Source organism: Dermochelys coriacea, chromosome 10 (genome assembly GCF_009764565.3).
Source record: "Dermochelys coriacea isolate rDerCor1 chromosome 10, rDerCor1.pri.v4, whole genome shotgun sequence".
Classification (NCBI taxonomy): Eukaryota; Metazoa; Chordata; order Testudines; family Dermochelyidae; genus Dermochelys; species Dermochelys coriacea.
The window spans coordinates 22,005,063-22,028,934 of NC_050077.1; the positions used below are offsets into that span (position 1 = coordinate 22,005,063).

Consider the following 23,872-nt stretch of genomic DNA (forward strand, 5'->3'; position numbering starts at 1 on the left):
TGGATCAGGACCCCATTGTGCTAATCACTGTACAAACAGAACAGAAAGAGAGTCCTTCACTCTTTTAATTATCTAAGTTACTTTTAAAAATAAGACTTAGGACAGGGATCGGCAACCTTTGGCACACGGCCTGCCAGGGTAAGCCTGCTGGCTAGCCAGGCCGGTTTGTTTACCAGCCATGTCCGCAGTTTTGGCCGATTGCAGCTCCCGCTGGCCGGGGTTTGCCGTTCCAGGCCAATGGGGGCTGTGGGAAGCAGCGGCCAGCACAGCCCTCGGCCCACGCTGCTTCCCGCAGCCCCCATTGGCTTGGAGCGGCGAACTGCAGCCAGTGGGATCCGCGATCAGCTGAGCCTGCAGCCACGGCAGGTAAGCAAACCGGCCCAGCCAGCCAGGGGGTTTACCCTGGCGGGCCGCATGTCAAAGGTTGCCAATCCCTGACTTAGGGTCTTAAGTCCCTTGGATGCTTTTGAAAATGTTACTCATAATTCTTGACCAGAAAAATATATGTTGCATCTAGCTATATAGGTAATCATGGCTCATGACTATTACTTTGTAGATTTTTGATGACAGCCCCCAAAAAATCAACAAGAATATAGAAATCTATAATTTTTTGGATCTGTTTAATCAAAGCAATTACCCTGGTGAAATACTGTGTTTGTGTTTGGTTTAGGAGTATTTTATTGATCAGCTGAGGTCAGATGGAGTTGTCCATCTTCCTCGGCGTGTTACCAATGAAATTACAAGCAACTGTAGATACGAAGTTTACACACAAGGTGGTGTCCTCTTCGCAACAAGTCGAATTCTTGTGGTGGATTTCTTGACAGATAGAATTCCTTCAAATCTTATAACTGGTAAGAGTTTAGTGAAAGCAAGCTAAAAATTTTCTATTTATACTCCTTTTACTTCACCTATACATACAGGGATTAGTTCTGCAACCTTTACTTATGGGTAGTCCAATTGATGTGTATAAGGGCTGAAGAATTAGGACTTTGTGAAAGTTGCGGTAACAATGCCTGTGTTAAAGGTGATGTGAAAAACTTGTAGCATTTTATTCTGCTTTATATAAATTAGACTTGAAAGTTGTTGTGTGTTTTTCTACTTGTTTTATTAATATTAGAATTTTAGATCTTGTCTAGCCTAGAAGACACACTAGTGATTGGAGAGCTAGTTCAATAATTACACAAGACCCCCAAAATTGAAAATTGGAAGGGGAAGGAATTTTTAGCCAGACAATAAAATTCTGGATTTTGTTAATGCTTAAACATAATTGATTAATGAACACTTTGGAGAAAGTGAATCTCTGTTACAGATCCAATATTCCATCCCTTCAATAAACATGTGAGAGTTCCCACTATGTTAGAACCTTTAAGAGGTCTTACAGCAAACTGGGGTAGATGAGTCTTGACATTCTTGATATTTCTAGTTTGAAGAACAAATAAAGATGGGAGTTGGGAGGTTCTTTAGGCCTTCTGTACAAAAGAAATAACAAAAAAGGCACAAACCAATTTTTAAAAAATGCTTTGCAGGTCATTTATAACTTGGTCTTTTATTTTGATGCTATGACCACAAGATGTCAGTGTGAACGTAGCTATTATAGTTTCATTTCTTGCTATACACATTGGTTGGAATATTAGAAATGGTATTGGATATAATGGAAAGGATGGAATAATTCTAGAAAAATATGTATGTGAAGTTCTCATTCCTTTTTAAATGTATCTAATATCTCTAGACATGCAAACAATGTATCCATTTCTTTTAGATCTAAGATTCTTTTAGATTTAAGATCTAGTCTGAACTCCTGCATAACACAAGCCAGAGGCCTTAGCTGAATTTAATTCCTGTTTCAAGTCTCATAGCTATGGCTGAACGAGAGAAAGTGTTTTAGAGAAAACATCCAATTGGGATTTAAAAACTTCCAGTGAAAGAGAATCCAGCAAAACTCTTGGTAATATGTTCTAATGATTAATTACTCTCTCTGTTAAAAAATTACTCTTCATTTCTAGTCTAGACCTGTCCAGCTTTAACCTCCAGCTATTGAATTTTATTATACCTTTGTCTGCTCGACTGAAGAAACCTCTGTGATAGATATTATGAACACATGAGATATTCAAAGACTATTGTATCAACTGTATACATCAGGGGTTCTCAGACTTCATTGCACCACAACCCCCCCTTCTGACAATAAAGTTACTACATGACCCCAGGAGGGTTGGCACCTGAAAGGGGAAAGGGGGCTGCAACCTGAACCCCATTGCCCTGGGTGGGGGTGAAGCTTGGGCTTCAGCTTCAGCCCTGGATCCCAGCAAGTCTAATGCTGGCCCTGGCAACCTCATTGAAATGGGATCGCAACCCACTTGGGGTCTTGACCAACAGTTTGAGAACCGCTGGTATACATTATATGTATTTTGAAGAGTTTTTGGATTATATTCTGGTCCCATGGGGGAGTTACAGGAGTTTCCTGCAAGAACTAAAATCACTTGTAACTTGTAGTGAGGGAGGGGTAATAAATGAAAATCCCTTGGCACATGAAGTCTGGAGGAGTCTCACATACCCTACCCCTGAGGGAAATTGCATATTCTAGTTTGACCTGATTGAAGAAGCCTGGCGAACAAAGTGAGAAATGTATAATGTGACCACCCCTGACAGGGAGACAGGGTTCACTCTTACCCTATCCAAGAATTGGCATGGTGCTGTGATGACAAGAAACAGGCCCTGTGGAAAGGGCCTTAAAGACTTTGAAACCTGCCATGTTCTTCATGTGGAAAATAGATGACTGCCAGCTAAGTTAAGGACTGCATGTAAATAGTTCATTGTTTTTAAGAGCTATTTTTCTCTGTAATGCTTTTGTTCTGAATAAATAATACTTTGCTTTACGAAAGCTGCCTGGTCACTGGTTAAACCCATCATTGCCCCTGAGAGAGAGAAGAGTTGCAAGTGCTGAACTAAACTCAAACCTGCTGGAATAATTGTAATGAAATGAAGGAGGAATTGTAGTCTAAATAACCAATCTAGAAGGAGAGAGTCACAACAGTTTGCTCCAAGAAAGGTGACAGCTAGAGGTCTGAGTCTTAAGCAGGTGCCTTTAAGGAAAGGATCAGAGGTGCAGTTTCTTCAGGAACAATGACACCCTCTCTTTTCAAATTTCTTTTCCCCATGGAGGTATTGCTAGACTGTGATCAAGTCACTCTTGTCCTTCTCTTTGATAAGCTAAACAGATTGAACTCCTTGAATCTTTTACTAGAAGGCATGTTTTACAATCCATTAATCGTTCTTGTGGCTCTTCGCTGACCCCTCTCCAATTTATCAACATTCTTGAATTGTGGGCACCAGAACTGGACACACAGTTCTCACAGTGGTTGCACCAGTGCCAAATATAGAGGTAAAATAACCTCCCTACTCCTACTCATCATTCCCTTGTCTACCGATCCAAGGATTGTATTAGCCCTTTTTGGCCACAGCAGCACACCTGGGGGCTTGTGTTCAGTTGATTATCCCCATGCCCCCAAGTCTCTTTCAGAGTCACTGTTCCCCAGGATAGACTCCCCTCCTGTTGTAAAAGTATGGCTTATGTTCTTAATTGCTAGAGAATGAGATTTTATTACAAATTCACACATTAGTAATAGTTGGTATATAATCAGCATTGCTTGAACAATGAAACAGATAAGTATTTTTAAGCAGTTTATAGGAATGTAGTTGTCTTTAAATCAATGTAGCATATATTAAATTCATCAGAAACTGGCCAATTGATATCAAATTAATTGTAAGCGCACATCCTATGGGAGCATTTCTAGTGGGGTCCTATGGGTTCTTGGCCCAATGCTATTCAGTATCTTTATTAATGAGCTGAAAGAAAATTATAAAATCATTACTGATAAAGTTTGCAAATAACACAAATTGGTGAAGTTGTAAATAATGAGCACAGGTCAGATCTGCAGGGTGATCTGGATCACATTGTAAGATGTTGTTCAAATGAGCCCATGCATTTTAATACAGCTAAATGCAAAGTCACATATTCAGGAACCAAGAATGTAGGTTACACTTATAAGATTGGGGGCACTCTATTTTGAAATGCAGTGACTCAAAAAGAATTCAGGATCATGATGGATAACCAACTGAACAGAAGCTTCCAATGTGACATGGTAATGGAAGAGAGTAAATGTGATCCTTGCATATTTAAGCAGAGGAATATGGAATAAAAGTAGCTGAGTGGTGTAATGACTGTTATGTACAACATTAGTGAGACTATTATTAAAATACTGTCAGTTCTGGGGCCCACACTTTGCAAAGGAAGTTGAAAAATGGAATGAGTTCAGAAAAGTACTAGAAGAATTATTAGAAGTGTGAAAACTGAATGTAATTATACAAAGGCATAACAAGATCAATGGCTGGAAGCTGAAGCTTGTCAAACTCAGACTAGAAATAAGATGCAATTTTTTTTAACAGGAAGGTGATTAATCGTTAGAACAACTTACCTAGGGATATGGTGGATTCGCTGGACTTCAAAGTCCTTAAAGCAAGATTTAGATGTCTTTCTAAAAGAGATGCTGTAGCTTAACCAGCCTGTCTTCACTAGGAAAAAATACTTTTTAATGTGTGTTAAATAATGGGTTTAAATTCTAGTGCAAACAAGGCAAACTGTAGTTTCAACTGGTTTTATCTGGGTGAGGTAATCCCTAGGCTCGTCCGTATGGTTTACCTCAAACACCTAATACATGTTAAAAGTACAACTTGTCTTGTCTACCCTAGCATTTTAACAATTGTTAAAAATACACCTTTTTAAGTTTCAGAGTAGCAGCCGTGTTAGTCTGTATTCACAAAAAGAAAAGGAGTACTTGTGGCACCTTAGAGACTAACAAATTTATTAGAGCATAAGCTATCATGAGCTACAGCTCACTTCACGTAGACGTTGCCTTGGTGAAATTCTATGGCCTGTGTTTTGCAGGAAACAGACTAGAATCATAGTGATTCCTTCTGCCATTAAAAATCTATACAAATCATAGAAAATATGCTAAAGAAATGTCTCGAGGGGTTCTTTCATCATGAAAGAAGCTTGAACAAAATGTCATCAGGTGTTTCAGTTCTGTAGGTTACAACCTTTTGTAGAAAGAAAAAAAAAAAGGAGTACTTGTGACATCTTAGACTAACAAATTTATTTGACTATAAGCTTTTGTGAGCTACAACTCACTTCATCGGATGCATTCGGTGGAAAATACAGTGGGGAGATTTATGTACACAGAGAACATGAAACAATGGGTGTTACCATACACACTGTAAGGAGAGTGATCACTTAAGATGAGCTATTACCAGCAGGAGAGCCGGGGTGGGGACCTTTTGTAGTGATAATCAAGTTGGGCCATTTCCAGCAGTTGACAAGACCGTCTGAGGGACGCTGGGGGGAATAAACATGGGGAAATAGTTTTACTTTGTGTAATGACTCATCCACTCCCAGTCTCTATTCAAGCCTAAGTTAATTGTATCCAGTTTGCAAATTAATTCCAATCCAGCAGTCTCTCGTTGGAGTCTGTTTTTGAAGATTTTTCGTTGAAGAATAGCCTCTCTTAGGTCTGTAATTGAGTGACCAGAGAGACTGAAGTGTTCTCCGAATTGTTTTTGAATGTTCTAATTCTTAACGTCTGATTTGTGTTCATTTATTCTTTTACGTAGAGACTGTCCAGTTTGACCAATGTACATGGCAGAGGGGCATTGCTGGAACATGATGGCATATATCACATTGGTAGATGCGCAGATGAACGAGCCTCTGATAGTGTGGCTGATGTGATTAGGCCCTATGATGGTATCCCCTGAATAGATATGTGGACAGAGTTGGCAACAAGCTTTGTTGCAAGGATAGGTTCCTGGGTTAGTGGTTCTGTTGTGTGGTGTGTGGTTACTGGTGAGTATTTGCTTCAGGTTGGGGGGCTGTCTCCCAAGATCATGTTGTCATCATGAATAGGTCGCAATATGAACAAGAGGCTGCTCAGCAGCTCTCCAACACCACTTTCTACAAGCCATTACCCTCTGATCCCACTGAGAGTTACCAAAAGAAACTACAGCATTTGCTCAAGAAACTCCCTGAAAAAGCACAAGAACAAATCCGCACAGACACACCCCTGGAACCCCGACTTGGGGTATTCTCTCTGCTACCCAAGATCCATAAACCTGGAAATCCTGGATGCCCCATCATCTCATCCATTGGCACCCTGACAGCAGGATTGTCTGGCTATGTAGACTCCCTCCTCAGGCCCTACGCTACCAGCACTCCCAGCTATCTTCGAGACACCACTGACTTCCTGAGGAAACTACAATCTATTGGTGATCTTCCTGAAAACACCATCCTGGCCACTATGGATGTAGAAGCCCTCTACTCCAACATTCCACACAAAGATGGACTACAAGCTGTCAGGAACAGTATCCCCGATAATGTCACGGCAAACCTGGTGGCTGAACTTTGTGACTTTGTCCTCACCCATAACTATTTCACATTTGGGGACAATGTGTACCTTCAAATCAGCGGCACTGCAATGGGTACCTGCAGGGCCCTACAGTATGCCAACGTTTTTATGGATTACTTAGAACAACGCTTCCTCAGCTCTCGTCCCCTAATGCCCCTACTCTACTTGCGCTACATTGATGACATCATCATCATCTGGACCCATGGAAAAGAAGCCCTTGAGGAATTCCACCATGATTTCAAAAATTTCCATCCCACCATCAACGTCAGCCTGGACTAGTCCACACAAGAGATCCACTTCCTGGACACTACGGTGCTAATAAGCAATGGTCACATAAACACCACCCTATACCGGAAACCTACTGACCGCTATTCCTACCTACATGCCTCCAGCTTTCACCCAGATCATACCACACGATCCATTGTCTACAGCCAAGCTCTACGATACAACCGCATTTGCTCCAACCCCTCAGACAGAGACAAACATCGACAAGATCTCTATCAAGCATTCTTACAACTACAATATCTGCCTGCTGAAGTGAAGAAACAGATTGACAGAGCCAGAAGAGTACCCAGAAGTCACCTACTACAGGACAGGCCCAACAAAGAAAATAACAGAACACCGCTAGCTATCAGCTTCAGCCCCCAACTAAAACCTCTCCAGCGCATCATGAAGGGTCTACAAACTATTCTGAAGGACGATCCATCACTCTCACAGATCTTGGGAGACAGGCCAGTCCTTGCTTACAGACAGCCCCCCAACCTGAAGCAAATATTCACCAGCAACCACACAGCACACAACAGAACCACTAACCCAGGAACCTATCCTTGCAACAAAGCTTGTTGTCAACTCTGTCCACATATCTATTCAGGGGATACCATCATAGGGCCTAATCACATCAGCCACACTATCGGAGGCTCATTAACCTGGAAATCTACCAATGTGATATATGCCATCATGTTCCAGCAATGCCCCTCTGCCATGTACATTGGTCAAACTGGACAGTCTCTACATAAAAGAATAAATGAACACAAATCAGACGTCAAGAATTAGAACATTCAAAAACCAGTCGGAGAACACTTTAATCTCTCTGGTTACTCAATTACAGACCTAAGGGTGGCTATTCTTCAACAAAAAAACTTCAAAAACAGACTCCAACGAGAGACTGCTGGCTTGGAATTAATTTGCAAACTGGATACAGTTAATTTAGACTTGAATAGAGACTGGGAGTGGATGGGTTATTACACAAAGTAAAACTATTTCCTCATGTTTATTCCCTCCACTGTTCCTCAGACGTTCTTGTCAACTGCTGGAAATGGCTCACCTTGATTATCACTACAAAAGGTTCTCCCCCTCCCCCGCCCCCACTCTCCTGCTGGTAATAGCTCATCTTAAGTGATCACTCTCCTTACAGTGTGTATGGTAACACCCATTGTTTCATGTTCTCTGTGTATATAAATCTCCCCACTGTATTTTCCACTGAATGCATCTGATGAAGTGAGCTGTAACTCACGAAAGCTTATGCTCTAATAAATTTGTTCGTCTCTAAAGTGCCACAAGTACTCCTTTTCTTTTTGTGAATACAGATTAACACGGCTGCTACTCTGAAACCTTTTGTAGATAAATTAATAATGTGACCTTTAAAATCCCTACATTGCAGTGTGATAATACTGTGTTAACTTCTAATTTACCAGCATTTTAAATTCTAGGATAACTTCTAGAATTTTCAACTGCAACTAAGAATCCAAATTAAGCCCTACTGTTTTCCTTTTTTGTCTCCTTTCCATTTAAGTATTAGTATTTTTTGTCTAAAGATGCCTCATTAACACAGCTATAGTGTTCAGGAGGAGAGGGGTGTTCTGTGGGGCTTGAGAACTGTTTCGACTGGTCCTACATGATTCCATATTTGCAGCATATGACAGAAGATTTATATTCCTATTGCTTTTTAATTGGCAAAACATTAAAAAAAATAAAACAGTCTTGTGGAAAAAGTAGACCCAATATTTTAACTTTTTTTTTTTCTCCCCATTTGTGTAACTTGAAAATCTCTTAATTCTGCCAGGTATTTTGGTATACAAAGCACACAGAATCATTGAATCTTGTCAGGAAGCATTTATCTTGCGACTCTTTCGCCAGAAGAACAAGAAAGGGTTCATCAAAGCTTTTACAGACAATGCCGTTGCCTTTAATACTGGCTTTTGTCATGTGGAAAGAGTGATGAGAAATCTCTTTGTACGGAAACTTTATCTGTGGCCAAGGTAAGATGCCTTGCTACTTCACAATGTATTTTTATTAACTGAGTCTTATTTTTTGGATTGTGGTAGTTTTTCATAGGTTTATGTCTTCAACATCGAGCTTTAAATCAAAAGCTAAGATCTTCTTTTAAACGTGTATATAAAGTCTGAAGATTATCTGCATTTGACTGATAGAAACTAAGGCACAGAATTTGATTTACCTTAGGTCTCATAGTGAGTTAGAGCAAATCCCGGAACAGGATCGAAATCTTTTATCTTACTCCAGTTGAGACAATGAACATTGAAAATGCAGAGAAATTTTTTTGCATTGGATAGGAAAGTCATTTTTGTACCCCACTTTACTATTTCTTTAGCCCACTCTCAAGTGGTCCACTCACCTTTTCCTCCTTTGTTCTGTCACATGCCACTATAAGCAGTATGTTCAGGAGCTTTTGTTTTAGTTGTAGAAGGGAGCAAAAGTGGTCTTAATTGGGGCAGGAAAGGGTGAACAGTGGCTGTGCACAATGCTCTCTTGCTTCTAAATCATAAAATCCCCTGTACAAGTTGGAGGTTCTGTGGGTCAGGAAGATGTGCACTTAAGTTTAGAGGGAGCAGACAAGACGAGCTACTGCTTCTCATGTCGTACTCCATTATCAACATTAATTCCCTTGTATGTACTGGGGCATAGAATAGCCGAGAGGAGCATTATAAAGGGGTCCTGATACTTGTATGGAGGGCTGGGGGTCTACAGGATTTATTGGTGGATTCTTGGGCTACACTGGATTTAGATACCCTATTCTGCCTGTTACATGGGATTTTTCCTTTCCACTGGACTGCAAGATTTGGCCCATCCATGGTTATTCTGTGGAATACAATACAACCACGTTTATCTGACCCACCCTTAACCAGCTCTCCATATTTACCAAACAGCCAGGACTCCAGGGCCATAAGTGGGTGATCTCTCCTGTAGCCCATAGATGGTGCTGCAGCATTCCATTTTCCCATTCTCCAGTTTATCTGGAGTTTTGATTATCTGATCTGGCCCCAGTCCCAATTAGACCGGATAAATGGGGTTCTAGTATATAATATTGTAATTCTCCATCTCCTTATGTGTATAATCTTTGTTATTCTATTGATATTTGACAAGGACTTATACAGGTGTGATCAAAGCATAAATAGTTTCTTGAGGCTGATCGTACACACTGGCAACTACCCTCACTTCTATAGAATACAGAGCACTTTTCAGTTAGCTTAGTGGTTTAACTTATACTGATTCTAAACCTCATTTTATGTGAATGTATTAAATAATTGTGGCCCTAAGCCTGTAAGGGTTCTGCACTGCTCATATAAATCTTCATAAGCTATTTTCTCCCTAGGTTTCATATAGCAGTGAATTCATTTTTAGAGAAACACAAACCTGAAGTGGTGGAAATTCATGTATCCATGACCCCTGCCATGCTGACTATCCAGACCTCTATACTGGACATCCTGAATGTGTGTCTGAGAGAACTCAAACGCTGTAACCCAGCTCTTGAAGTAGAAGACTTATCATTAGAAAATGCTATTGGAAAACCTTTTGACAAGGTAAATTTTGTTTTTGTTTGCTATGATGTAACTAAAGAATGCAGGTCATTTTACTAGTTAGCATTCTCTACAATAATGTACTGTTACAATTCCAAAAAATAACTAGAAGCAACTTAAAACCTCACCTTCAGCATGCTCATTGCCATTGTAAACTGAGAATTGTAGCCGTGTTAGTCTGTATTCGCAAAAAGAAAAGGAGTACTTGTGGCACCTTAGAGACTAACAAATTTATTTGAGCATAAGCTTTTGTGAGCTACAGCTCACTTCATCAGATGCATTCAGTGGGGAGATCTGTAGTGTTGTGTGTAGTTGCCACTGTAAAATTAGATAGTCCCTGCCCCAAAGAGATTACTATCTTTTTGGTCTATGTTTGTACAGCACCTAGCACTGTGGGGTCCTGCTCCATAACTAGGGCTATGGTAATGCAAATAATAATAATGGGGAAATTTTTAATATTTTAAAGACTAAATTATTTCTATGTAGCTTAGCTACTTAGTCTTCTTTATTATGTTTAATTCCTTATTTTTTGTAGTTAGCTATATCGAATGGGAAAATAAGATTTATAATTACCATCTGTTACTGTGTACTAATGTATGCCATGTTGTAGTTGTGTTGGTCCCAGGATATTAGAGAGACAAGGTGGAAGAGCTCAAAAGCTTGTCTTTCTTACCAACAGAAATTGGTCCAATAAAATATGACCTTACTCGCTGTGTCATAATAGCATTTTAAAGATTTAAGATGGCTGTACAGTTTCTGCTCAGAATATGTCCTTAATATTAAAGAAGAGATGATAATGTATACAGTACTTCTTTCTTGACAGCATGCTCATGTTCTTATTAGTAGGATCTCTTCCTATGCATGGAAAGCAGCATATACCATGGTGTATTTGTTTTGTATCGAGTTGCTGTATGTCATTAACCATGTTTTATATTGCCATTGGTAGTAAAGCTGCAACTTGGTTGATGTACTTTTGCAGAGTACAATCACATACTTCAACATTCACTTTGTGACACAGTTTACTTACATTCATTATCTCTGTTTTTATGTTAACATTAGGCTTTCTGGCTTTTTGTAGAAAATGTTTTTGTTTTATAAAAATACCAAAATTGCCCATCTTTAGGGTGCTCGTCTGTTATGAGAATAAGATGATATTATGGTGCTTTCTTCTTTCACTGAATAAAGTGTACTGAATACTAAGGCCACAGGACAGCTCAAATGAAATTAGATAGGTATGTTTGTCTCTTTCCTTCTCCCAGCAGCTGTGGTTTATTTCAAGGAAAAATCTACCCTTAATGCAGTAGAGGAGGCAGATATCTGTTAATTGTTCAGTTACGTTTTATATGAAATCGCATATATTTCACTACATTTCCAAGATACTGGTTTACTTTTTGTAAATATTATAACTATTAAATACATTTTTATTCGGGTACTTTTGGCAAAGTAACTATAACATGTTTGTTATAAAACTTCTGTACACTTGTAATGGTACCTGTACCCGGACACTATGGGCCTGATACAATGCCTATAAAATCATAGAATTGTAGGAGTGGAAGGGACCTTGAGAGATCTTCTAGTCCAGTCCCGTGCACTCAAGGCAGGATTAAGTATTATCTAGACCATCCCTGACAGCTCTCTGTGTAACTTGCTCTTAAAACTCTCCAATGATGGAGATTTCACAACCTCCCTCAGCAGTTTATTCCAGTGCTTAACCACGCTGACAATTAGGAATTTTTTCCTAATGTCTAACCGAAATTGCCACTGCTGCAATATAAGCTCATTGCTTCTTGTCCTATCCTCAGAGGTTAGAGAGAGCAATTTTTCTCCCTCCTCTTCCTTGTAACAACCTTTTATGTACTTGAAAACTCTCATGTTCCTCCCTCAGTCTTCTCTTCCCCAGATTAAACAAACCCAATCTTTTCAATCTTCCCTTATAAATTGTTTTCTAGTTATTAGTCATTTTTTTTGCTCTTCTCTAGACTGTCTCAAATTTGTCCACATCTTTCCTGAAATGTGGCACCCAGAACTGGACACAATACTCCCAAGAAGGCCTAATCAGCATGGAGCAGAGCAGAAGAATTACCTATTGTGTCTTGCTTACAACACTCCTGCTGTTACAGCCCAGAATGATGTTTGCTTTTTTTTGCAACAGTGTTAGTGTTGACTTATATTTAGCTTGTTATCCACTATGACCTGCAGAGCCCTTTCCAGAGTACTACTTCCTAGGCAGTCATTTCCCATTTTGTATGTGTGCAACTGATTGTTCCTTCCTAAGTGGAGTACTTTGCATTTGTCCTTATTGAATTTCATCCCATTTACTTCAGACCATTTCTCCAGATCGTTTTCAATTGTAATCCTACCCTCCAAAGCACTTCCAACCCCTCCCATCTCGGTGTCCTCTGCAAACTTTATAGGTGTACCCTTTATGCCATTATCTAAATCATTGATGAAGATATTGAACAGAACTGGACCCAGAACTGATCTCTGCGGGACCCCACTGGATATGTCCTTCCAGCTTGATTGTGAACCACTGATAACTACTCTCTAGGAATGGTTTTCCAACCAGTTATGCACCCATTTTATATTAGCTTTATCTTGGTTGTATTTCCCTAATTCGTTTATGAGAAGGTCATGCAAGACTTTATCAAAAGCCTTACTAAAGACAAGATATACGACAGCTACATCTTCCCCTCTATCCACAAGGCTTGTTACCCTGTCAAAGAAAGCTGTTAATTTGGTTTGACATGATTTGTTCTTGACAAATCCATGCTAACTGTTACTTATCACCTTATTATCTTCTAGGTGTCTGCAGATTGCTGCTTAAATATTTGCTCCATTATCTTTCTAGGTCCTGAAGTTAAGCTGACTGGTCTGTAATTCCCTGGGTTGTCCTTATTCCCCTTTTTATAGATTGGCACTATATTTGCCCTTTTTCAGTCCTCTGGAAACTCGCCCATCTTCCATGACTTTTCAAAGATAATCACTAATAGCTCAGATTTCCTCAGTCAGCTCCTTGAGTATTTTAGGATATTCTACTAAATTTTTTGGTGAAAACAGAAAGAAAAAAATCATTTAGCACTTCTGCCCTTTCTACATTTTCTGTTGTCGTTCCTCCCCTCCCCTTGAATAATGGGCCTACCTTGTCCTTGATCTTCCTCTTGCTTCTAATGTATTTATAGAATGTTTTCTTGTTACCCTTTATGTCTCTAGCTAGTTTAATCTCAATGAAAGTCAGTAGAAACATTCAGTGGACATTGATTCAGGCCCTAAATCTATTACAAAGAAAAAGGGCTAATGTATAGCGCGCTCTGGTTTTTTGCAGATCATAGAATTATAGAATATCAGGGTTGGAAGGGACCTCAGGAGGTCATCTAGTCCAACCCCCTGCTCAAAGCAGGACCAATCCCCAACTACATCATCCCAGCCAGGGCTTTGTCAAGCCTGACCTTAAAAACTTCTAAGGAAGGAGATTCCACCACCTCCCTAAGTAATCCAGTGCTTCACCACCCTCCTAGTGAAAAAGTTTTTCCTAATATCCAACCTAAACCTCCCCCACTGCAACTTGAGACCATTACTCCTCGTTCTGTCATCTGTTATCACTGAGAACAGTCTAGATCCATCCTCTTTGGAACCCCCTTTCAGGTAGTTGAAAGCAGCTATCAAATCCCCCCTCATTCTTCTCTTCCGCAGACTAAATAATCCCAGTTCCCTCAGCCTCTCCTCCTGATCATTTTTGTTGCCCTCCGCTGGACGTTTTCCAATTTTTTCACATCCTTCTTGTAGTGTGGGGCCCAAAACTGGACACAGTACTTCAGATGAGGCCTCACCAATGTACAATAGAGGGGAACAATCACGTCCCTCGATCTGCTGGCTATGCCCCTACTTATACATCCCAAAATGCCATTGGCCTTCTTGGCAACAACGGCACACTGTTGACTCATATCCACCTTCTCGTCCACTGTAACCCTAGGTCCTTTTCCGAAGAACTGCTACCTAGCCATTTGGTCCCTAGTCTATAGCGGTGCATGGGATTCTTCCTTCCTAAGTGCAGGACTCTGCACATGTCCTTGTTGAACCTCATCAGTTTTCTTTTGGCCCAAACCTCTAATTTGTCTATGTCCCTCTGTACTATCCCTACCGTCCAGTGTATCTACCTCTCCTCCCAGTTTAGTGTCATCTGCAAACTTGCTGAGAGTGCCATCCACACCATCCTCCAGATCATTAATGAACATATTGAACAAAACGGGCCCCAGGACTGACCCTTGGGGCACTCCACTTGATACCGGCTGCCAACTAGAGATGGAGCCATTGATCACTACCCGTTGAGCCCGACAATCTAGCCAGCTTTCTATCCATCTTATAGTCCATTCATCCAGCCCATACTTCTTTAACTTGCTGGCAAGAATACTTTGGGAGACTGTGTCAAAAGCTTTGCTAAAGTCAAGGAACAACACGTCCACTGCTTTCCCCTCATCCACAGAGCCAGTTATCTCATCATAGAAGTCAATTAGATTAGTCAGGCATGACTTGCCCTTGGTGAATCCATGCTGACTGTTCCTGATCACTTTCCTTTCCTCTAAGTGCTTCAGAATTAATTCCTTGAGGATCTGCTCCATGATTTTTCCAGGGACTGAGGTGAAGCTGACTGGCTGTAGTTCCCCAGATCCTCCTCCTTCCTTTTTTTAAAGATGGGCACTACATTAGCCTTTTTCCAATCGTCTGGGACCTCCCCCGATTGCCATGTGAAATAACACAAAATAAAACAAAGATTAAAACAAAATAAAATGAAAAATTTACCCCGCAGTGGCAGCTCCTGTCCTGCAGGGCTGAGCACAGCTCCCCGCTCCAGGCATTGTGACCTTGTGTGCTTGTTCACAGTGCCATTTGGGTTTGGCCTGGCCACCCTTCTGTCATCATGACAAAAGAGCAGTCATGCCAAATTTGAGTGAGTGGTGCTGCTACCCCGTTTTACAAGTAACAACACCTGGAGCAGGATACCAGGCCCATCCCCACAACACAGGTACCACTGTTCCAGGGTGAGTGGGGAATAGGCTTGCTCTGCAACCATCCCCTCAAGGGCCTCTACACCACAGAGGCAGGAATCAACACATATCCCCAGGGTCTCCCCTCCCTCCTGGGGCAGGAACCAAACACACCCCCAGGGCCTCCCACCCCCCCTGGGGGCTGGAACCATACCCCCTACCCATGGCCTCAAGCCGTGAGGGAAGAGGGGAGGGAAGAATGAACAAGAAATTCCTGAAAAATAAAAAAATGAAAATATTTTTAAAAGTTTCATGAGGCTCTACTGATGCATTGTGTTTGCAACACTTAACTTTCCAATTTATGTTTCTAGACAATTCGTCACTATTTAGATCCTCTTTGGCACCAGCTTGGAGTTAAGACCAAATCTTTGGTTCAGGATTTGAAAATATTACGTACTTTGCTACAGTATCTAACTCAGTATGATTGTGTCACCTTTCTTAACCTTGTGGAGTCATTGAGAGCAACTGAAAAAGCATTTGGTCAGAATTCAGGTATGAGGTGAATAACATTCTAGAAGTTAATACATGAGTGAAACCTTGATTTTTTTATTTTTTGAATAATCAAAAACCCATACTAGCCCATACTAAGGTTTCTAATTAAGCCTATGTACTTAGCCATAAGGACGGAGGTTTTATTGACAGTTAATGCTTTCACCTTCCCACTTAACTGCTGTTACTTAATGTATAAAATATCAGAAACTTGCATTTTTGTATCTTGCAAAGCAGTAATTATATAACAAGCATGTAGGACAACTGTTTCAGATGGAAGATTTTGGGGCTTTCTTTTTTTTGAGGGGGTTGAAGTGGGCATGTTGCAAATACCTAATTGACTATTAATATTGTCTTCCTCCACCTTTAGGATGGCTATTTCTTGACTCTAGTACTTCAATGTTTGTAAATGCTCGAGCGAGAGTTTATCGTATTTCAGATGACAAAATAAGTAAGAAAAGCAAAGTATCTGAAAAAATGGATATAAAAGAGGGAAAAGGTATTGCGAGCATTTCTAATGCTGACTTCTTTGTGAACCAAAAACTCAAATTCAGTGAATTTGTCTTTATTCTGAAGTATGTTTACTAAAAGATCCCTTCAAAAAATCTTCTTCAGCCAAGTTACTTCATCTCTAAATGTCAGATTCCCATCTGTAAAAGGGGGATAGTTGTGCTTTAGCCTCTTTTTAAAGTATTTTATGATGTACTACTGGAAAGCCTTATATAGGTGTTATGTACCATTAGTAGTTTGTAAGGAATTCTAGGGGCAAAGCACACGCCGACTACCTGGAAGTGTGAATTTACTCCATGCAGGACTATCTGCTGTTGCTAATTATAAATCCAAAATATAAATCAAAAATTCTTAGTCTGGTATACTTAAAAAGATGGGTTCATAACTTCAGAAAGAAGGCATGAATTCACTGGTTTGTTAGTTCAGTTTACAAAACTATGCTGTTTCTAATGTTCTGTACATTTGTATTACAGTGTCTCCTAGATACCCCAACTGAGATTAGGACCCTGTTGTGCTAGGTGCTGTCTAACACATTGAGATATAGTCCTAGCTCCAGAGAGTTTACAATAGACAAGACAGACAAAGAATGGGTGGGGAAGCAAAGGCACAGAGAGGTAAAGTGACTTGCCCAGGTTGCACAGCAGGTCACTGGTGGAGGTCCTGTAGAATTGTTCTTGAGCCACTAAAGTGTTTAGTTTAATATTAGTCTGATGTTATTTTTCATTTTATATAAGTGTGTGTATAGTCACCGTTATAAAAACAATCTTATAATTAAGAGTTTTTAAATTAAATAAGTAAAATATGAATGTTTATCTTTGCTTCAAAATAGCATTCGTCCCTATCTATAAATAGGTTTATGTGATAGCTATTGCCTTCCTCCATCCCCAGCATAACAAGTTGCAAATGTGGGCTGTTGCTGAATTTGCCAAGAGCCATTACATTATCAGCATCTAACCCATTATTTTGAAGCTCTTAGGAGTATGTTGACTGTGAAAGCTGCTATATTAAATTAATTTTCCTTTATTGTATTTCAGAACTGAAAAGGGAATTGGTCTTAGAAAGCAACCCAAAGTGGGAGGCCTTAAGAGAAGTATTGAAAGAGATTGAATCTGAGAACAAGAACAGTGAGGATCTTGGCGGGCCAGGTGAGAGAGTACAAAATGTTTCTCATTTGGTTAATCTTTCTTTTAAGAGAACAGAACTGAAATTGTTTCTGAAATATATCTTACCAAAGTACTAGATGTGTAATATTTATGAATTTGAGAGAGAAGTTCTATGTAAAATAAAAAGGCCTGAGCTTTTGAAAGCACTGTAAATTTATGAGCTTGAAATGTGCCTTTGAACACATTAACACATGAAAATCCATAACTTAAAATCAGTGTTGCAACCAACATTTTGTGTTGACTACTCCTTTATGATTGGCACGTGGGCATCCTAGCTCTCTCCCACTCTATCCCCTGGTGCCATGGTTGCCACCATCTTATCTTTTCACTGTCCATTTTCTTATTCTTGTTTCATTTCTGATATGACTCTTTTTCCCATGCCCCACTAGCCCTGGTGGCTTCCCCCGATCTTTCCTTTCTCCCGCCTTGTTTGACCTGATAGGGACGCTCTCTGCGCCCTGTCAGGCCCTCTTCCACTCCTTTTTTCCACGCAGTACTTTAAGGAGCAACCCTATGCAGTATCACCTGGTGGAGTCTGAGAATGCACACAGGGACTCTAACTTGTGGAAATACCTACAAGTTGGGAACATGCCTGCCTTAAAAAAATCTCTCTTAAGCCAACCAAACATAAATATGGTAGTCAAGTGAATAAACAGTACAGACTATTAAAATGTTTACCACAACTGTCTTCTCCTCCCACCACCACCACCTTCACTCATCTCTTATGGTTTCTGATTAGAGACATCTGTGAAGTGAAACAGGTTAGGAGCCTATATTCCTAGTCAACTAGATTCTAGAGGTAGCACCATTGCAGATGTGTCTACTGTAGGAGTGTTTTGCCATGATAGGAATGCTGATATACTATACCAGCAAATTGGTTGTAGTGTGGATACTGCTATACCAGCAAAGCAGTGGTTTGTAATGATACAGTATAAATACCTGCCCAAGTGGGAAAAAAGCTATCCTAGTAAAAGCACAGTTTTGCTGGTATAATTGCCTCTATCCTATGACATAGCTCTGCTGGCAAAAGTCTGGTTAGGGCTCACACCTCTTTGAGCCTCTGAATGACACATTATATTAGTAGAAGTCTGTCATGTAGACATAACCTAAGTGATTTAGCAGCACAAGGCCCATTGAGGTTTTAATGGAATATGTGCTTTTATAAATCCCACCCATAATCTACCTATATTAAGATATTTCCTGGATAGGCAAACTCTTTGCTTAGACCCCTCTAATAGTTTGTATATAGTGAAATATCAGTGAAGGGATGGAATAGGTGTGTAGTCTCTGCAAAGTTAATTAAGTCTCTTGCATACAAGCATATCTGTATTTCAAAAAGAGTGTTCATCTAATAAAAACTGGTCCTGACGACAAAGGTTCCTGAGGTGAAATCATTCCTCTCCTCTTTATTACTAAGTGTGAAGTAGAGGATATAGGATTAAGCCATACGTGGAAAATAACTTTTCCCAAACAAAGCACTTAATTAACCTGTATTTAAGAATTAATGACTCTAACTTCATCCCAAAAATCCTCGAGAATAGCTTTCTCAATAAAAAATAAATAAAAAGAGACAAACATTACCCTGGAAATTCAACATTAACCTTCCACTTTATCCTAAAAAAATCCAGATCCAAACATTCAAGTGATGCCAATACTCAGTTAAGGACACCCAAGCACCCTTAACTCTGCTCCCATAGTACCACCATGAAAACAACTAGAAACTCTGAAATAACTGTATTTGTCTATTGTTACATGGTCATGTCAATTCCCATGACAATTAGTATACCTTATTTGTAAGCCTATAGTGGTTGTACATACTTCAGCCTTCTGAAGAGAAAGTTCTACAGAACTTTTAAACACTGGACAAGTAGAGCTCCCCTTCAATAAATCCTTTAAAGCCATAGGAGCTACACAAGCTTCACTTGCACTTCCTAGGAGTGTAGCTGCCTTTCTAGGTTTGGGGGGAACCATGATCCTGAACCAGGTTTAAAATCTGGTGGAGTTGAGGTACAACTCATTCCATCTTGTGAAGCTTGGACCAGTGTGAGAGTGCGGCACCTTACTTTGCACCCCTCTACCCTCTGAGTGCTGTAGGTGCTGGATTATGGGGGTGTCAGTGATTCCTCCTGACTAGCTCCTTTACTGTCTCGCCTCTTTATCAGGGTATTCTTCCCCTAACTATACCAAATTCTATTGGGAGACAATGAGGGGGCATAAGTGCTCTTTTCTCCCCTCCCCTAGTGCTGTTATGGTAGCATCAGATGGCCCCACCCTCTCCTGAGGTAGGAGTCCACTTGAACCAGCTTGTGAGGAAGCTTCAGTCTGCAAAAAGAGAGTCAGTCAGAGACTCCAAACAATAATAGCATTATGCGCTTTTGTATGTTCTGGGCTCATTAATGCAGATGGAAACGGTTGAAAATTAAAACAGGTTCAGTTAATATGTTGTTTTTCATTTTATTTCATGGTGCAAAAAAAAAGTTACAATATATGCTACATCTGTCTCATTTCAATTGATCAGAAGAAAAATATTTCTGATTCTGACAGTTTAGGAGTAAAGAATCATGAACTTTCATTGACTTTCTGTGCTTTGATTTTTGTTCAGATCAAAACAAAAAATCATGTAACTTAGACTGTCCTCAAAATTCCAGAGCAACTACTAGTAAAAAGTGTAAAGACATTTGGCAAGTGTACTCCTGAGATCATTTTAAAACAATTTATATCTCTGCCCAAGAGGATTCTTGTAATTGGATATAAAAAAGTGCAGTGTAACAAATTATAAACATAATATTATTTCTTGACTGCAGGGCAAGTGCTTATTTGTGCCAGTGATGACCGAACTTGTGCACAACTGAGAGAGTATATTATCGCTGGAGCAGAGGCACTTTTAATGAGGCTCTATAACAAAACTTTTGGGAAGGATGAAAGAGCTGGAGAAGCATGGATTAAGGATAGAAAAGCTGTCAAGTCCAAAGGAAATGCCAGATCGGCCAAAGGACCTCAAACCAAAAAAGCCAAAGTAAAGGTCTCCTCAAAACAAAACAAAATCATGAAGAAACAAGACTTGACTCTAACCCAAATGATGGGAAAAACAGAGGAGGAAAACATAGGAGAGGAGATGGAGGGCTATAAGGAATTAAGCAGCAGTGAAGAAATCAGTATAGAGGAAACCAAACCTGAAGATTTCCATCTAAACTTAGCATCAGATGCTTATTATGGTATCTTCAAAACCCCACTAACTATTATTCATCCTTTGCAGGGTTGTAGTGACTCCTATGCTCTCACTCGGGTATTGCATGAAGTGGAACCAAGATATGTAGTGCTATATGATGCAGAATTAACTTTTGTTCGGCAGCTGGAAATCTACAAGGCAAGCAGGCCTGGGAATCCCTTGAGGCAAGTTGACTTGGTAATAACAGAATGCAGTTGCTCTAATTTTAGCTCTTTAAAAAATCAAAACCAAAACCAAAATATTCATTGTTTAGGTCTTCTGGAAGTTAACCCAGAAAATCAATTAATGGCTTTATTTAGTTTTCCTCTAATTCCTAATCTGTCTCTTTTTCAGTTTAAAAATACAAAAACATGTAGACTGTAATTTACCCTCCTATTTAAAAAAAAAAAATTATATATATAATTTTATTTCTCCAGTGGATGTTAAACCCCCTTAACAATTTATCAATACATCAGTAATCAATTACATATATTGTACCCTGCTTTACAGACTTCCCATTTAGTCTTTTGGATATTCTTCTTGGGTGATGTAGGGGAGGTTTAATACTAGGTATGTATAAAACATTTCATGTTGGCTGTACAGCCAAAGGGAGTTTGCTAAATTCTCTCTGCTTCCCAACAAAACTCCTCTGTTTTCATATTCGTATGCTCCTTCTGAAGAGTTTATTCTTTACACTCATCCTGAAGCCTAACTCTGCTGTTGGGCAGATTATTCAGAAACATATTGTTAGGACAGGTACAGCAAACACGATTAGGAAATTAGGATCATTCTGCTTCAAGTTTTCTAATGCTAATGACACTTCAAATATGTCTCCAAGAAAACATCGCTTGGATATATCTTGAACATGGCGGGGAGTGAGGAAGAGAGATGATGGAAATAGCTCCATGTAAATTGTACACTCTGGGTAAATTGATAAAATACAAAAACTTGCATTTATTGTAGCATAGAGGATACAAACTTAAATGCAATATCAGGAAATGCAAAAGTTAAAATTAAACACAGTGCTAACTCTCTGCCCTCTTGAGCTAATGCAATAGTCTTGACTTGCATGACTGCTTGACTTCTTGCATGCAAGATTAGGCTATGATTTGCTGAAAGTTAATCTGCAATAAAGTAGGGTGTGAATTTAAATAGGATTTACTATTTCTGATTAACTCCATAACATGCTTATTCTAGAATGAGATGGCTTATTCAAAATTAGCTTAATCCACTTCCAAATTAATCAGGAATAGTTAATCAGAAATAGCTATTCCTGAACTCCCCATGTTGACAAGCCCTTAGATTCACAGGTATTCTTCTATGTATGGCAGTGCATGAGAATCACTTAAATCATTAAATATACATTACGTACTAGAGATGAAGTACAGTAGCACAATCACTAGCATTATATACTGGTATGTATAAGGGATTACAATTAAATTACAACATTAATTACTATAAATACATTGCTATCAATGTGGTGTCATTAATGTAATTTAAGATAAATATTCTATGTAATTGATTATAATTATATACTTAGCTGGAAAAACACACTTATCCGCTATGTAAAAATTCAAATTTCACCTTGTATTTGTAAAGTTAGCAGTATAGCTTGTAATTTTCAAATCAGTATACAAATATAAATATGTGTACACCTTGCAATTGAAAAAACAGTTTTATAGAGAAAGTAATGTGTATCTAATACTGAGTTAAGGTCCAACTGGGGAAGGTGAGGTTAACAGTACCTAAAATTGCAGAAATCACAAGATATTTTAAATGTGTAGCTGCTGAGCCATTAGTTGATGGATCTTATTTTTAATTATCCAATTTATTGCACTTGTTTGTGGAGTTGCATGCAGTCAAATAATGTCAACCCCAATCTTTCAGGAGAGGGCAGGAAAGCCAGATTCAGTAAATAGCACATGAGCGCAGGAACCAATAGCTTTTCCCACACATAGTTGGAAGAGGTGCGGAAGAATATCAACTGACATAATTGTCTGACATTTTGATACAGCAAAAATTGAACGCTGCTCTGCTGAAGACATTTGTTGATAGTTTTATTAATATTTCAAACTAATTACAGGTATTCCAGTAGATTCATAGATACCAAGGTCAGAAGGGACCATTCTGATCATCTAGTCCGACCTCCTGCACAGCGCAGGCCACAGAATCTCACCCACCCCCTCCTATAAAAAACCTCACCTATGTCTGAGCTATTGAAGTCCTTAAATCATGGTTTAAAGACTTCAAGGAGCAGAGAAGCCTCCCTCAAGTCAACCATGTCCCATGCTACAGAGGAAGGCGAAAAACCTCCAGGGCCTCTCCAATCTGCCCTGGAGAAAAATTCCTTCCCGACCCCAAATATGGCGATCAGCTAAGCATATGGGCAAGATTCACCAGCCAGATACTACAGAAAATTCTTTCCTGGGTAACTCAGATCCCATCCATCTAATATCCCATCTCAGGGGATTAGGCCTATTTACCCTGAATATTTAAAGATCAATTACTTACCAAAATCACATTATCCCATCATACCATCTCCTCCATAAACTTATCGAGTAGAATCTTAAAACCAGATAGATCTTTTGCCCCCACTGCTTCCCTTGGAAGGCTATTCCAAAACTTCACTCCTCTGATGGTTAGAAACCTTCGTCTGATTTCAAGTCTAAACTTCCTGGTGGCCAGTTTATACCCATTTGTTCTTGTGTCCACATTGGTGCTGAGCTGAAATAATTCCTCTCCCTCTCCTGTATTTATCCCTCTGATATATTTATAGAGAGCAATCATATCTCCCCTCAACCTTCTTTTAGTTAGGCTAAACAAGCCAAGCTCCTTAAGTCTCCTTTCATAAGACAAGTTTTCCATTCCTCGGATCATCCTAGTAGCCCTTCTCTGTACCTGCTCCAGTTTGAATTCATCCTTTTTAAACGTGGGAGACCAGAACTGCACACAGTATTCTAGGTGAGGTCTCACCAGTGTCTTGTATAATGGTACTAAAACCTCCTTATCCCTACTGGAAATGCCTCTCCTGATGCATCCCAAAACCGCATTAGCTTTTTTCACAGCCATATCACATTGGCAGCTCATAGTCATCCTATGATCAACCAATACTCCAAGGTCCTTCTCCTCTTCCATTATTTCTAATTGATGCGTCCCCAACTTATAACTAAAATTCTTGTTATTAATCCCTAAA

The 23,872-nt window shown here is 39.6% G+C and overlaps 1 protein-coding gene across 2 annotated transcripts in view; it reads left to right on the forward strand.

Annotated features, from left to right (window-relative positions):
• Positions 1-23,872, forward strand: part of ERCC4 (ERCC excision repair 4, endonuclease catalytic subunit) — a 36,855-nt gene that overhangs the window by 2,771 nt on the left and 10,212 nt on the right. The window contains exons 2-8 of one of the 2 annotated variants that reach the window (XM_038419941.2): positions 671-851; positions 8,515-8,710; positions 10,063-10,270; positions 15,621-15,801; positions 16,169-16,297; positions 17,343-17,453; positions 20,276-20,864. In XM_038419941.2, coding sequence (XP_038275869.1) covers positions 671-851; positions 8,515-8,710; positions 10,063-10,270; positions 15,621-15,801; positions 16,169-16,297; positions 17,343-17,453; positions 20,276-20,864 — 1,595 coding nt within the window. The remainder of the gene's footprint in view (positions 1-670; positions 852-8,514; positions 8,711-10,062; positions 10,271-15,620; positions 15,802-16,168; positions 16,298-17,342; positions 17,454-20,275; positions 20,865-23,872) is intronic. The other variant, XM_043493350.1, reaches the window with a different exon arrangement.